At 39.9% G+C, this 13625-nt stretch overlaps 1 protein-coding gene across 4 annotated transcripts in view; it reads left to right on the top strand.

The window, feature by feature from the left end:
* LOC121888144 (cadherin-6-like) overlaps window positions 1-12347 on the top strand; it is a 59518-nt gene extending 47171 nt beyond the window's left edge. For 3 of the 4 annotated variants that reach the window (XM_042399520.1, XM_042399521.1, XM_042399522.1), the window contains 6 exons: window positions 2511-2764; window positions 7726-7862; window positions 8120-8241; window positions 9630-9747; window positions 9961-10212; window positions 11272-12347. In XM_042399520.1, coding sequence (XP_042255454.1) covers window positions 2511-2764; window positions 7726-7862; window positions 8120-8241; window positions 9630-9747; window positions 9961-10212; window positions 11272-11774 — 1386 coding nt within the window. In that variant the 3' untranslated portion in view covers window positions 11775-12347. Of the gene's footprint in view, window positions 1-2510; window positions 2765-7447; window positions 7605-7725; window positions 7863-8119; window positions 8242-9629; window positions 9748-9960; window positions 10213-11271 lie in introns of those variants that run through there. The other variant, XM_042399523.1, reaches the window with a different exon arrangement.
* Window positions 12348-13625: the final 1278 nt, after the last annotated feature.

Here is a 13625-nt window from a genome sequence, read left to right as displayed (position 1 = left end):
TCCATTCTAAGACATTAGGTGAAATAAAGTAGGCATAATATTCACATTTTAATCCAATCAAAGAGGACATTGTCACACAAATCAAATGCATACAGTGTACAACTACCACTAAAACTGTTTCAATGCTGTGTGTTACGTTAAGTCTCTTTGAGCCGTTAACTAACCTCAGCTATCAATATTGCAAATAGACTGCATGCTTCTGCAAACATGTCAAAAGAACCAGTGCATAAGAGAGTAAAATAATCAAACAACACTGAACTTCAGCGTTAATAATGTTTCATCCCTGACCTCTGTTTTGAAAGTTTGCGTGAATTAGTTTAATTCATGATATCGCATTGAAGTGACAGGTCCAAAGCATTTCCTTTTTGAGTAAAGGCAATCAAGGTGCACCCCAAAGTTTATGTAGGCTATTGAATGACATTGTCACAACAGCATGGCATGTCAATAATTTGCAAAGGTGAAGCAGAAGGAAAGTAATATTTTTTTTCTGATTTATCTTTAAATATGGATTTGGGGCATGTCTGCTTACAACACAAGGACAACGTTTCTGTTTCCTGCTTGCTGTTACTCAGCCACAGAAGTGTTGTTGTCCTGTAAACTCATTGTTTTGGGCAATGGAACAAAAAAGCTCGTATTTAATCCCACAAACACTAGTTAGCTGCATTGTGTTTGGAACTATTCTGCCACCCTGTGGTGAAAGCAAGCTATAGTTACTCCGAAAAGGTTTAGTGAGAGTCTCCGGTCTATCTATCGCTACACATTCACATTAACACACAGTTTTTGGCCCCCCGCACTTCTGAAATAAATCCAGCGCCCCTGACTGCCAACCTGCACTAGAATGCATAATGACAGAAAACATTAGTAATCATGCAGGAATCAGACCGCTAATCATCCTGCATCGTCCATAAATTATAGGATGTAAGAGCAGTGTACAGTACAGGCGGGATTATAGGGGATCATACATTAAAAATATCAAAGCTGCTTCCTTTTAAGCAAACAAATGGGTAAAATGAAAGCCTGTATACCAGCAGAAAATGGTCTAGCATAAATATAGTATAGTATTACTTACTGTTAAAAGCAAGGACCACAAACTAAAGCCAACTATGAATAAAAAAATGGTATATACTTTGTTAAATCTTTCGGAGGGTCATGATTCCCATTTTCCTCCTGGTAACTAACTTTGAAATGTACGTGCAATACCCATATCTAGTTTAACTAGATACACTCAATGCTTTATGAGTGTTACCCATTCAATGTGAAATAAACAGCTTAAGTATTAACCTTGAAGTAGTTGCTGTTTGTTGTATTAAGTTTGAATATTTTTCTTCGTTTAATTAAAAGATTCAAATTTAGAAATGTGTACAACCTTGATTAAATTTCAAAAAGCACACTACACCAAAGTCTTTCCCTCGGCTCCAAACCTGAATATTCTCTCTGTTGCTTTAATACTTATCTGATATACTGATCTCTTCATTTAACAAAACAAGAAAAAAAAAACCCAACAACAAACAAAATGAACAGACGTTACCTAGCAAACACCCGCAGACAACTTTGATTGATTGTTTCATTGAGCTGCAGAGCGTTGCAGGGATCAGTTGTTAAGCACATATATCCAAGAAGGTGACTGAGAAAGAGAAAGATCCAGTGGTGGAACGAAGTATATCTACTCAAGTACTGCACTTAAGTACAATTTTTAGATTTTACAAGCACTTTGAATGAAGTACTTTAAGTAAATTAGCTGCTAATATATATACTTTTACTTAAATATGATTTTTAATGCAGTACTTTTACTTGTAATGACATATTTTTACATTGTGGTACAGATATTTTTACTTAAGTAAAGGGTCTAAGTACTTCTTGCACCATAGAAAAACAGTTATATAGTATAAACATTATTAAGCATTAATACTCAATGATTGCAATAATGACACTCAGTTCAGGAGGAGATATTGTTAAAACAGTTACATGAAACATGCACTATTTGTCAAATTTATAGACTTAAAACTATCAACACACCTTTGACTAAAAATACTTAAAAATCCTGATACGAGTCCTGTTTTTGCACCATGTTGTTGTCATGACATGTTTTCCACCGAAATGCCACATCAATCACATTATTCAGCATGTGGCAGCAGTTAGAGAAAGGCCTTTTGCATGTCCAAAAGAGCGCAGGTCTGATCTATGCAGCAGCCCATGTGTGTCCATCAACAGTCTTGTTAGTGTCCTTGAACATACTCATTAAAAGACGTTCTGGAAAAGATTGTCAGTTTAATGAATAAAATCCCAATCTGACCTAAAATTAAATGTGGCAGGATGCTCTGAATGGAGATTAGTTTTCCCAAAGTCAACAGCTGAACATGTTGCTGCATACAAATGGATGTTTAAAACTAAATATTGCCACTAACAGGGCCAAGCAGAAAGTCACAGTAAAAGTCACATTTAAGAAAACAAAGAAGGATATGAAGTTACGGCACAGTTTCCTCATATATGTTCCCCTCTTTGTTTTCCAGCCTCTGGACTATGAGAGGAAGGAGCAGTACACTCTGCGGGTTCAGGTGGAAAACGTCCACATCAACCCTCGCTTCTTCTCCATGGGCCCCTTCAGGGACGAGGCCAACATCAAGATCTTCGTGGAGGACGTGGACGAGCCCCCGGCATTTGAACGCGGCAGCTACGTCATGGAGGTCAAAGAAGACGCAGCCAAGAACACCATCATCGGCTCCGTCAGCGCGTCCGATCCCGACATCAAACACAGTCCTGTCAGGTACTGAACCCCATCACATCTCAACAGCCTGGTTATTAAATATCACATGTACCTTACAGCACAGATTTATTAAAAAAGCCATTTTTATATGCTAGTATTTTATATGTTTGAATATATTTGTCCCTCCTGTCAGGCAGCCATTGGTTTCCATTCATTTTTGTATATCGAAATCACTTGGTAGACTGTTTAAACTAGCTTGAATTGTGATATCCATCACAAGCCTGTGTTTTTTATCTGTCAATTTTACATTAGGTAAGTAATGATTGATTTGAGTTTAAATTTCATATTGTATGAAAATAAATGGAAATAAATGACAGCCTGAAAACATGGAAATTATACCAGATTTTTAGTTGCTAATAACATTTAAGTCTACAAGGCAAGTTACCCTAATTTAAGTGCTTAATTCTGGTGCCTCGATCTGGTTTTAAAGGTTTTTTTCATTCATTTTCAAATTCATTTATTCCTGCATTAGACTCCAGAGAGCCATGTGCAACAGCCAAGAGAGCTAAAGACCAAACATCGTGATCTTTGGAAGGAATTTAGACACAAATAATATTTGATTTTAGAGGGTTTGATGATAGAACCAATAAACTCTGTTAATTTGATTAAAAAAAAGTATAATTTGTGGTCCAAATAAACATAACTTCACATCACTATTATGATGTTCAGGGGTTTTTATACTTTTTATGTAATGGACTTTGCATCTAAGCAATACTGTATAAATTAATAGACTCATTCATAGATTTTGTATCATGTAAAGCAACACGGGCTGATTTTCAGTTGTGTGCACTTCTACATTGTATGAAACGTGGTTATAGTAAAACTCTGTTGTAAGATCTTAGTGAGAAGGTTCACATATCTGTGATAAAATGTTTTAAACTTAAGGTTCATTGACTTGCTTTTTAGTAATGAAGAAGGCCGTGGAATATGGCTGAAAGCCCCAGAAAGAAAAAACTTCAGATTATTTAATCACAGATATTGTAAGAGTGGTCATTTTTTACTAAAATTACAGTAAAATGTACCCTTTTTTCAATTTCTATGTTAACCAGTGGTCTCCCTAATTGGAGAGCCATTTACATACTTGTACAATACTTGTACAACTTATTACTTTCGTTATTCTAGTAATATAGGAGCTCCCATTAAGTGAACTATTTAAATATTAACTTTCATATGAGATGTGGTTAAAAGCTCTGACGGTAGTAAGTGGACCTTTGTCTTTAGATTTTCTTCATAATATAACATAAACACAGCTTTAAAAGGCATTACGAGGCCTTGGCAGACAGACACATTGTTCTGTTAGACATACCAAATCCTACTTAACACTGAAAAACGTGACTAAAGTTCACTTACACAACTTAGTTCATAGAGAAACAAAATTATGCAAGTGTTTTATTAAATGGGAGTAATGGCAGTGGGGTGTGAGGCTGCACCTCGACTCTGTCTGAAAGACTTTTTCATTTTTATGATGCACTAAGGGAGTTGGCTCTCAAGGTTGAAGTTCCACCACTTTATTGCAGGTGTCAAATATGATATCATTCTCTTTTATCACCCATCATCAATGAGGTAGCTACCCCGTGGCATTTAAAGCCGCGCAGTGGAAGAGGAGGGCCCAGGAAGCCTGGGGGCTGCCTGGCATGAGGAAGTCACTGAGACGGTTATCTTTATTAGCTCGCACCGCTCGCCACGACACACGCAGACACGTGCACATTTAAACATGAACACATGCACGCATAGAAGTCAGTAAGCAAGGATGAGCATGACAAGGATTTAGCTGATATAACAGGATAATAATGACCTATTTCACATCAGATGTCAGCTAATCACTCAATGTCATCCAGTGCCAGCAAGATGGGAGTTCCCCCGATATCCGAGTCAGTCAAAGCTGAAAACAAGACAATATTCAAGCCAGTGAAGTCTGAAACTTTTCTTTTCACGTTTTTAAATATGTTTTTTGTATTTTTATTCATCATTTGAAGTCACAAGTCTATCCCAGAGTTGCCCTGCTGTTGGCATGATTGGCCAGAAGCTGTTAACTCTTAGAGAGTTTTATTAATCCCAGTTTCAATTAAGCGTTTTAGTGCTGCAATAGTCCAAATGATGCTTTCGGTGTTCAGCTTGCCAAGGGCGGACTTTGGGGAAACAGACTTTTATATTTTGATATGAAAAATTAAACATTCTAGAGATTTAATTGCATTCAAAATGTCAATTTCTGCTCAGGTGTAGACATCCTTAAACCTGGCTCAAGGCTGGACAAAGGTAACTAAAAATAGATTTATTGTACATAACTAAAAGATAAATGAAACCAAACGCAACCAAAACCAAACCTGTCGACTCTGCCCGCCAGGTTCCTGCAGGTAGAGGACAAGGTCCAGATCAAATGACAGTATGTAATGTGAGAGGTGTGATGAACATACAGAGAATTATCAGTGACTCTGCAGCTCCTCTCAGCTTTACGGAGCTTTATAGCGAGTTTCAGCTCATTGTTTATCTGTCCAGCTACAACTTTACTGTTTTGGTTCACTCACAGCGCTCTCATAGTATTATTTTCAGCGAAAAAAGTTCTAAAAACCCACTGCACACTACCTGCTCAGCACCAGATAGCAAACCATTAGCAACTAGCTGGTGAACATAATGGAGCATTTAGCAGATAAAGAGCCAGATATATTTCTTTCAGGAGTTGGTAGAGAGCAATAACAGAGCCAAAGTGAATATTGGACTTACATTCACCAAATGAATGATAATGTTGCTCCGTAACTGCTGGATGTGTAAAAGTAAGCGTTTGCTAACCAGTTCAACATATAATTTGAAAGGTGATGATATGTCAGTTGTGTTCAAAACTTGTTTCTGCTGTCCCCAAGTGGCCAAAAAGTTATTGCAGGTGTAAAGTCCCTGACAAATTGAATATTTGAACATCTGTATTCCATGACAACTGGCAAACTGATGATGATCAAAAGCTAAAGCAAAAGCTAAACTACTAAATGAACCTTGATGTGAGAATGTTTTGTCAATTTGGCTAAATTAGTTTTCTTAGTCCTCGTATAACTGCTTTCAACAGCATTTTAATGACTGTGTAATTGAATTCTGTTGAAACAACACTTTAACCTACACATCTTAAAAAAAAAAACCTTTTATCTAAAATTAGCCCACCTCAAACTAGACATCTGTTGACCTACAAATCCCCAAATCAATACTTACAATGACTCTTGTTCTTGAAGAATGTCTTTAGAAAATATTGTGGCAAGCCAGCCGGTCATGTAGCCTCTGTAGAGGGGAAAGAGGAAATATGTCCCAACCCGCTGATCACTAACATTTCTGTAACCCTCCATGTCCTTCTGCCCGGCCTCCCATCCAGCCAGCTGCCTGCCTGCTGAGAGCAGCACTTTGGATGGTCGGTCAGGACGAGGCTCACTGTTATCTCTCTGTCATTAATCAGGGGAAGGGTTAGGCCCAGCCAGCTGAATTATTGGGAATATTAGAAAAGCAATTAGTAAAGCCCACGGCCGACGCAGATTTAACGAGGTTAGAGTTACTGTCTGACCGGCGAGGTGGCGGACAAGCAGGCAGGAGAGTAGGAGGGAGTGTTTAGATAAAGACACTAAAATGGTTGATGCAGGAGAAGCAGCAGGAAGGGGCTGGGGAGGGGGTGAGGGAGGGGAGGGGAGGATCTGCGTAGAGAGAGAGGAGAGCGGTGCAGCGGTGCATTGAGAGTCCTGGTTCATGGTCTCCCCTCGGGGGTCTCCTTCCTCTTACGCTGGCCCTCCTGATGCCTGCTACTCCATTAATCACACTGATGTATCACAGTAGTCTGGGAAGCAGAGGAAAAACAACACGACTGGATAACCTGTTGGCTTGTGTAAGTGTGTGTGTGTTTGAGCGGGACTGCAAACACTTACATAAATCGGTCATCACCACAGGACAGACTATTCAAGACTCTTAGTTTCAAAGAAGACTGTAACCCATAAAAGTTAAAAGGGTCAACTCTCAAAAATAACAAAAAAAATACAATTATCTCCGGTGGTGTCTAACCATACATTTTGTTTTTCTTTCTGAAAAATATCCGCCTCTTAAGATTTCTGCTGCCAGTCCAATGGAGGTGAAAGAAATTTCATGGGAGGTGACATTTGAAAAGCTCAAAAGCAACTTGTTCTTCTAGAAACAATTTCCTGGTAAATCTGGATAATCCACAGACCCTGCTGTCAACAATTTTCACTGGAAGTACTTTATACAAAAAGTCTCTATAAAACATGTTGACATGGAGGTCTGTGTATTACCCAGAGTTACCAAGACATTGTTTTCTGTTGCTGAGTTTTAAAAAAAAAAGTCAGTTTTCAATGTTCTGAACAGCACACATGCAATCCATTCACCCTCATTGTATTTGTGTGGGCACGTAACCCTGAAACTATCTGTCCGGTTAGATAACAAAAAGGGTAATTGAGAAAATAGGGTTAGGGGTTTTTTGTGATTTGTGCAAACTTACCCTTTAAAGCAACAATGTGAGTCTGAAATGTTTGAAAGCTGTTTATTGAGTCCTTTAGTTTGGTTCATTTAGGCAACAAAGTTGCTCTGAGGGCAAACTGTAGCCTGGATTAATGCAAAAAGTCATCTTTTTCTTAATGTGTTCTTGTGTGTGTATATGAATAACAAAGGAAAGGAAATGATGGCACAGAGCACCGACAACTCTATCATGTTTTAACAAAGTTGCAGCGACTGAAATTACATGTTTTAAATACCTCCTGCCTGCTGAAACCCTGCTCACCGCACGGAATGACAATTTCACCAAAAACTCAACAGCAAATGTGAAAACTTCCAGTTCGGTTCACACCTGAAAAGTTCTGTAAATGTGAGTGTACCCACCCGGTATCCTTCACTCAGGAAACAAAACACGCTTCCACACACACAGCCTGTAAAGTGTACACTTTTAGAAGCTGTTCCCTGTGAGTGTGTGTGGTTTTTTTTCGCAGGTACGCTATTGATCGGCGCACAGACATGGACAGAGTGTTCAACATCCATGCCGGTAACGGGTCAGTGTTCATCCTCAGGCAGCTGGACAGAGAAGAGAACGCCTGGCACAATATCTCCGTCATTGCCTCAGAGTACAGTAAGTGCAGCAGGGCGGGAAGCAGACATTTCTGTTCCTCCTATACTACCAGCCAAACTGGATTTTTGGGATTGATACTAACCTCTAAATGTAGTGTACTAGAGGCAGCTGGTTATATAAACCTTCATATATAAATTCTTGCATTGTTTGCATAGAAACACATGCAATCTACACACATACTACACATATACTATTATGCATATGTATGGGCTTAATTATTAGTGTAAATTGATTATATCTACCTTTGTGTTTCCTAGACAACCCGCGACATACCAGCAGTGTGCCGGTTTACATCCGAGTCCTGGACGTCAACGACAACGCTCCAACATTTGCCACCAATTACGAGATGTCTGTGTGTGAGAACGCTAAGGCTAATCAGGTCGGTATGACCAAACACAAAGCAGTAGTCATGGTTTCATCTCAACTCCCTGTTAGAATTATGTGTACGCTTCAAGTTCAGCGTATAATTAGCAGACCGCAGAGAGTGTTTGTAAATCTGTCACATGTGTTTTAAGCTAGTAGGGGTGCTAGATGGGTGGAAACACGAAACACCAGTGTTTAGCTTGTGTGTTCTGGGCTACTGTAGAAACATGGCGGTGCGACAGGGCGGGCTGCATGGAAGAGGACCCGCCCCTTATGTAGATATAAAGGGCTCATTCTAAAGTAACGAAAACACTCAGTTGTACTGCTGCCATTCTGTAATACTCACACAAAAAGAGTCTATTCACATTGTTATCTTGTAGATAACATTGTATATCAGATCTCAGCTGACATTAGAGGACATGACATGAAAAATGTCCTTTCTAGACCAGCAAAGGCCCCAAATTTTTTAGACCACAGCACCCTTCATAAGATTTTTTTGTCATGGAAGCCCTGACTTTGAAACTTTTGACTGCTCATGATTTAATATATTTCAAAACATAAATGTCACCTTGATTTAAAATGGTGAAATTATATTAAATACGCACAATAAATGTGAAAAATTTTGCAGCACTGATCTAAGCAACAACAGTAAAACTTCTTCTGTGTACATCTGTTTAGTGCTGGATGTGTTTGTCTGTATTTGCATGCATCTTAAAGCTATTAGTTACTGGTTATTGTTATTACTTGATAGCTCACCATTAACTATTTGTCTCTATGAACTAACAATCCATTTAACCTGAACATACTGCACAGCTGGGTAATTTAGCAAAGCAGCTCACGTTAATATTAACATGTACAACCAGGTTGCACAGTTGATACCTTTGTTAGTTAGATGTTTTATAGTGAGGGTTGGGCAATATGAAAATATAAACAAGAACAGAAATTTGCTGTATTGTTTATACATACAGTATTTATATTATATAAGCCATTGTGGGTGGTAGCTTGATTTGTCAGGTATAATACACTGGATTTTCAAAAAAAAACCTCCAAACAAACAAACAAAAAAAGTACATATTTTATTTATTAACTGTTTCTAAATTGATTTTAACGAAAATCTAATTTGTCATAATGATAGAGAAATGATAGATTTTATATACCATGATAGGATATTTTATCTAGATTGCCCAATCCTATTTTAACAAATCTGGAGTGTTTAGCTGATCACACACAAAGGAATAATAAACAATCTGATAAATTGCTAGATTCCCTGTTAAATAGAACTATAGCATTTCTATTTAACTCCGACTTTGAATGTTTATCAGTTGTTTATAGCTCATGTTGCATCTTCAGTTTGGTCTCCAGAATTTTGCGTGCTGCGTCAACTTCGTCTTTTCCTTGTTTCAGAGGATACAAACCATTAGTGCCACGGATCCTGACGAGCCACTCGGAGGACATCGGTTCTTCTTCAGTCTTGCGGAGGAGGCTGCTGGGAAGGCTAACTTCTCTGTTCGTGATAACAAAGGTGATGAAGCTGGTGTTTGTGCTCATCAGATTCACTTAAATCTTCAGTCATGTACTGCACATGTTGGGATATATTGATACTAATTTTTCATCTCACAGCACTTAAAGCACATTCAAAAGACCGAGTTCAATTTCAAAAAAAGTTTATTGAACGACTCATCCAAGGTTATCGACTGCCGCATCCAGTAGTAACCGGATATTCTGTTGTTTTCAGACAACACAGCCTGGATCATGACACGGAGGAACAGCTACAACAGCCTACAGAAGAGCATCTACCACGTGCCTGTGGTCATTTCTGACGGAGAGTACCCTATGCAAAGCAGCACCAACACGCTGACCATCAGAGTGTGCACCTGCGACCGCGAGGGCAACATGAAGCTGTGCAACGCCGAGGCCCTGACGGCGAGGGCGGGACTCAGCACGGGAGCCCTGGTGGCCATCTTGCTTTGTGTCATCATCCTGCTTAGTGAGTACTGGCCGCAAGAGAAACATAACAAAACGCTCCTATAATTTAATCTCCCAAGAATTTGTTAATTTAATGTGACCCTTACTTACTGCACTGGAAATTACTTAAGACTGAAGTAAACATTCTCCGACTATGGCAGCTTGCCACTCGCAGGTGTTAAAAAAACAGTAACTTAATTTGATTCATCACTTCCTGTGGGTGGATAATTCTGCCGGTGACCACAGCTGACATGTTAATTTGATTTGAACAGCAAAGCAGCAAAGATCTACAGCATCTCAGCTCAGGGAACAGAACATCGTGCTTTAGAAAAAAGGCGAGACAGGTGCATTTTAACATAAAACTTCCGCACAGCTTTGAGCAGCCATTGGTGTTGCAGCTGTTTTAACTTCGGGAACGGTATCACTACCTGTCCTTTCAGTCTGAACACGGTGCAGATGTTTCAGCGGTGGTATTCTTGCCTCACATATGGTTGAGTTCCTGCAAGTACAACAAACTTTTTAACCTCAGTTGTGTCTAAAACATTAAGAATCAATCCTCTCCATTATAAAACAGAAATGGCTCAAGGGAATTTATGTCTACTGTATGAAAAATGTTACAGCACTGGTTTTAGGTCCATAGAGTTTTCCAAAGCACATGTACATTTTCTCCCATGTAGCATTCGCATCAAAGAGGTACTGATGTCTGACTTAACCCCAAAAAAAGGCCAGGTCAGCTTCATATCCATCCATCAAACGTTATAATGCTACATAATGGTACATAAGTTGTGTTTCTAGTCCACAGTGTACTTAGCTGTGTTCCCAAAACTGCATCCCTTTGTGATCTTAAGCAGCAGGGGCCCCCGAGGAAGGAGAAATACATATTGCATCCTTGTGGTAGCTGAGCCTTTTCTACAAAGTCAGACAAAGTCCCAGAACATCAGTGAACACACTCATGCAACATCAGCAAATTCCCCCCAGGAAAAGTGACTGGCCTACAGAACAAGAAGAGGGAGCAAAAGAAACAACAGCAAAAGTCACCAAACTCTGTTATCTGTTCTCTTTATTTATTTTCTCCCTGCAGTGATCGTGGTGCTGTTTGCTGCCCTGAGGAGGCAGAGGAAGAAGGAGCCTCTGATCATCTCCAAGGAGGATGTTAGAGACAACGTTGTCAGCTACAACGATGAAGGAGGCGGAGAGGAGGACACTCAGGCTTTTGATATCGGCACACTGCGCAACCCAGAGGCCATCGAGGAGAGCAAGCAAAGAAGGGACATCGTCCCCGAAACCTTCTACCCTCCGGTCCGACGGCCAGTGCTTCCTCCTACCCGGGACAATAACGGGGACGTGAGGGACTTCATCAACCAGAGGCTCCAGGACAACGACAGCGACCCAACGGCGCCGCCTTATGACTCCCTGGCCACCTACGCCTACGAGGGCAACGGCTCGGTAGCGGAGTCCCTCAGCTCACTGGAGTCGGTGACCACCGAGGGCGACCAGGACTACAACTACCTGAGCGAGTGGGGACCCCGGTTTAAGAAACTGGCGGACATGTACGGGGGCGACGACAGCGACAGGGATTCCTAACGAGAGCCTGGCACACAGCAGACGGGGATAGTTCGAGTTCGAGAAACACACATTATAAACTTTTTTGGGCGGTTCTGGTGCATGTGTGGCGAAGAAAAATGGCGAGAAAGGACAGAGAAACGGGCACTGTTTGTCCAAGTGCTCTTTCACCACGCCATCGATCACCATTCAGTTGTCCCTCCGGTGACCAGACGTAGGCTTTGTGTGTCCAGTCAGTGTTAGTTGCGTTTTTCGCGAGGGCACAGTGAAAAGAAACTTTGTGTCAAGACTTTTTTTTTTTTTTTTTTTTGTGTGTGTGTGTGTGTATGGGGTGTACATGAGGCCCAAGTATATCTATACCGATATCTTTTTTTTGTTTGTTTTTCCAAAGCTGCCTGTGATGGACACGTTCAACAAGCAGTTTTGTAAACCAACAGATATGCCTATGTATTTTTCAGTGTTTCTGGGACAAAAACATGCTGCATATTGTGAGTTCTATCTTAGCTTGTGTACGTACGGTAATATGATACAATACGCTGTACAGTTGTTTTGTTTTTCTAGGGATTTCTATCATCCAAAAATGACCCCCCAACCCCCCCCCCCCCCCCCCCCTCTTTTCAGCGACGGCTGCCTCACATTAGCCACTTTTATCCAACAATTATGCTTCAGATGTTAGTGCCGGGAACATTTTTGGGGGCATTGTCATCTATAATGAGAAAAAAAAAAAGAGAAATCTCTTTACAGATCGGATGCGAGAGGAACACGACATAAAACTTTTATGTCGGTCGTAGCACGTCGCTGTCCGCTGATATTCATAAAACCTCGCGGTGAAGGACTGTGGGGATTTACGGCGACCGCAAACACCTTGCAAACACATCATTCTGTCATTTTTTTTTGCAGTATCTGATATTTCATCTCTACACAGCTTTGAGCATTCACTGTGAGGTGAGCCAAAATACCAAATATTTCCTTATTGAGCTGAATGTCATCAGAACCATTTTCTCTGTGGCTGAATATGAAATATACACAGGATAGTGTTATTTTCTATATGACGTTGTTAAAAAAAATCCACAAATCTAACGCGCACCAGGCTCCAGTTAGAGGAAAATACTGGTCTTGTTGGACTTTTTTGCTCATCTCGATTTTTTTTTCACACTGTACAGCATCTCGGGAAGATCAGTAAGTCGCATTAACTCTCGGTGCCGAGAGATGAAGATGAGGCTGAGCTTGATGGCATCGACTTAGATTAGATGACACATTTAGTGGACAGTTATCATTAAAATTCATTGTGCAATTTTACTTCCCCTCTTCTAAATGGCTCATTTAATCCGGTCAGGTAATGAAGAAAAACAGGAGCGAATTCCCTCAATCAACAGTATTTGAGTTGATGTACTAGGAGCAGGAATAATGATATTTTGATTGGATTTTTCTAGAAAAATGACATACTCGTGTTGAAACCTGAGACTGTTTATGTGTGAAATCTCATGTGACAAAGCGTCAAACTCCATGTTATGTATAAAAAAGAGTTGCCTTCGATTATAAAAACTAATATACGCAATGGAAAATGGCCTGTAGACTCTTGGTTTTGAGGTCTTTCTTCTCGTAAGGAAAAAAAATAAGCCTGAATGACCATTTAAATGTACTTAAAGCATTTTTTTTAATAGTATATTTTATTTTCTACCCTAAAATCTACACAATCAGGAATTTCTTTGAGAGATTTTGTGTCCTGAGAAGGGCTCTGTCGAATGTATCATAATGTAACATAGCAGTTCACTAATGGAAATGTGCCAAAAAGCAAAGAACACCAGTATTTTCCTTTAAAATCCTCCTATTACCTACACCCTACACCCCTGCCCTTCATTACATGTACCT

This window comes from Thunnus maccoyii, chromosome 21 (assembly GCF_910596095.1).
Source record: "Thunnus maccoyii chromosome 21, fThuMac1.1, whole genome shotgun sequence".
Classification (NCBI taxonomy): domain Eukaryota; kingdom Metazoa; phylum Chordata; class Actinopteri; order Scombriformes; family Scombridae; genus Thunnus; species Thunnus maccoyii.
Note: the sequence above shows the minus strand (reverse complement) of the source record. Positions and strands in the feature narration are given on the sequence as shown.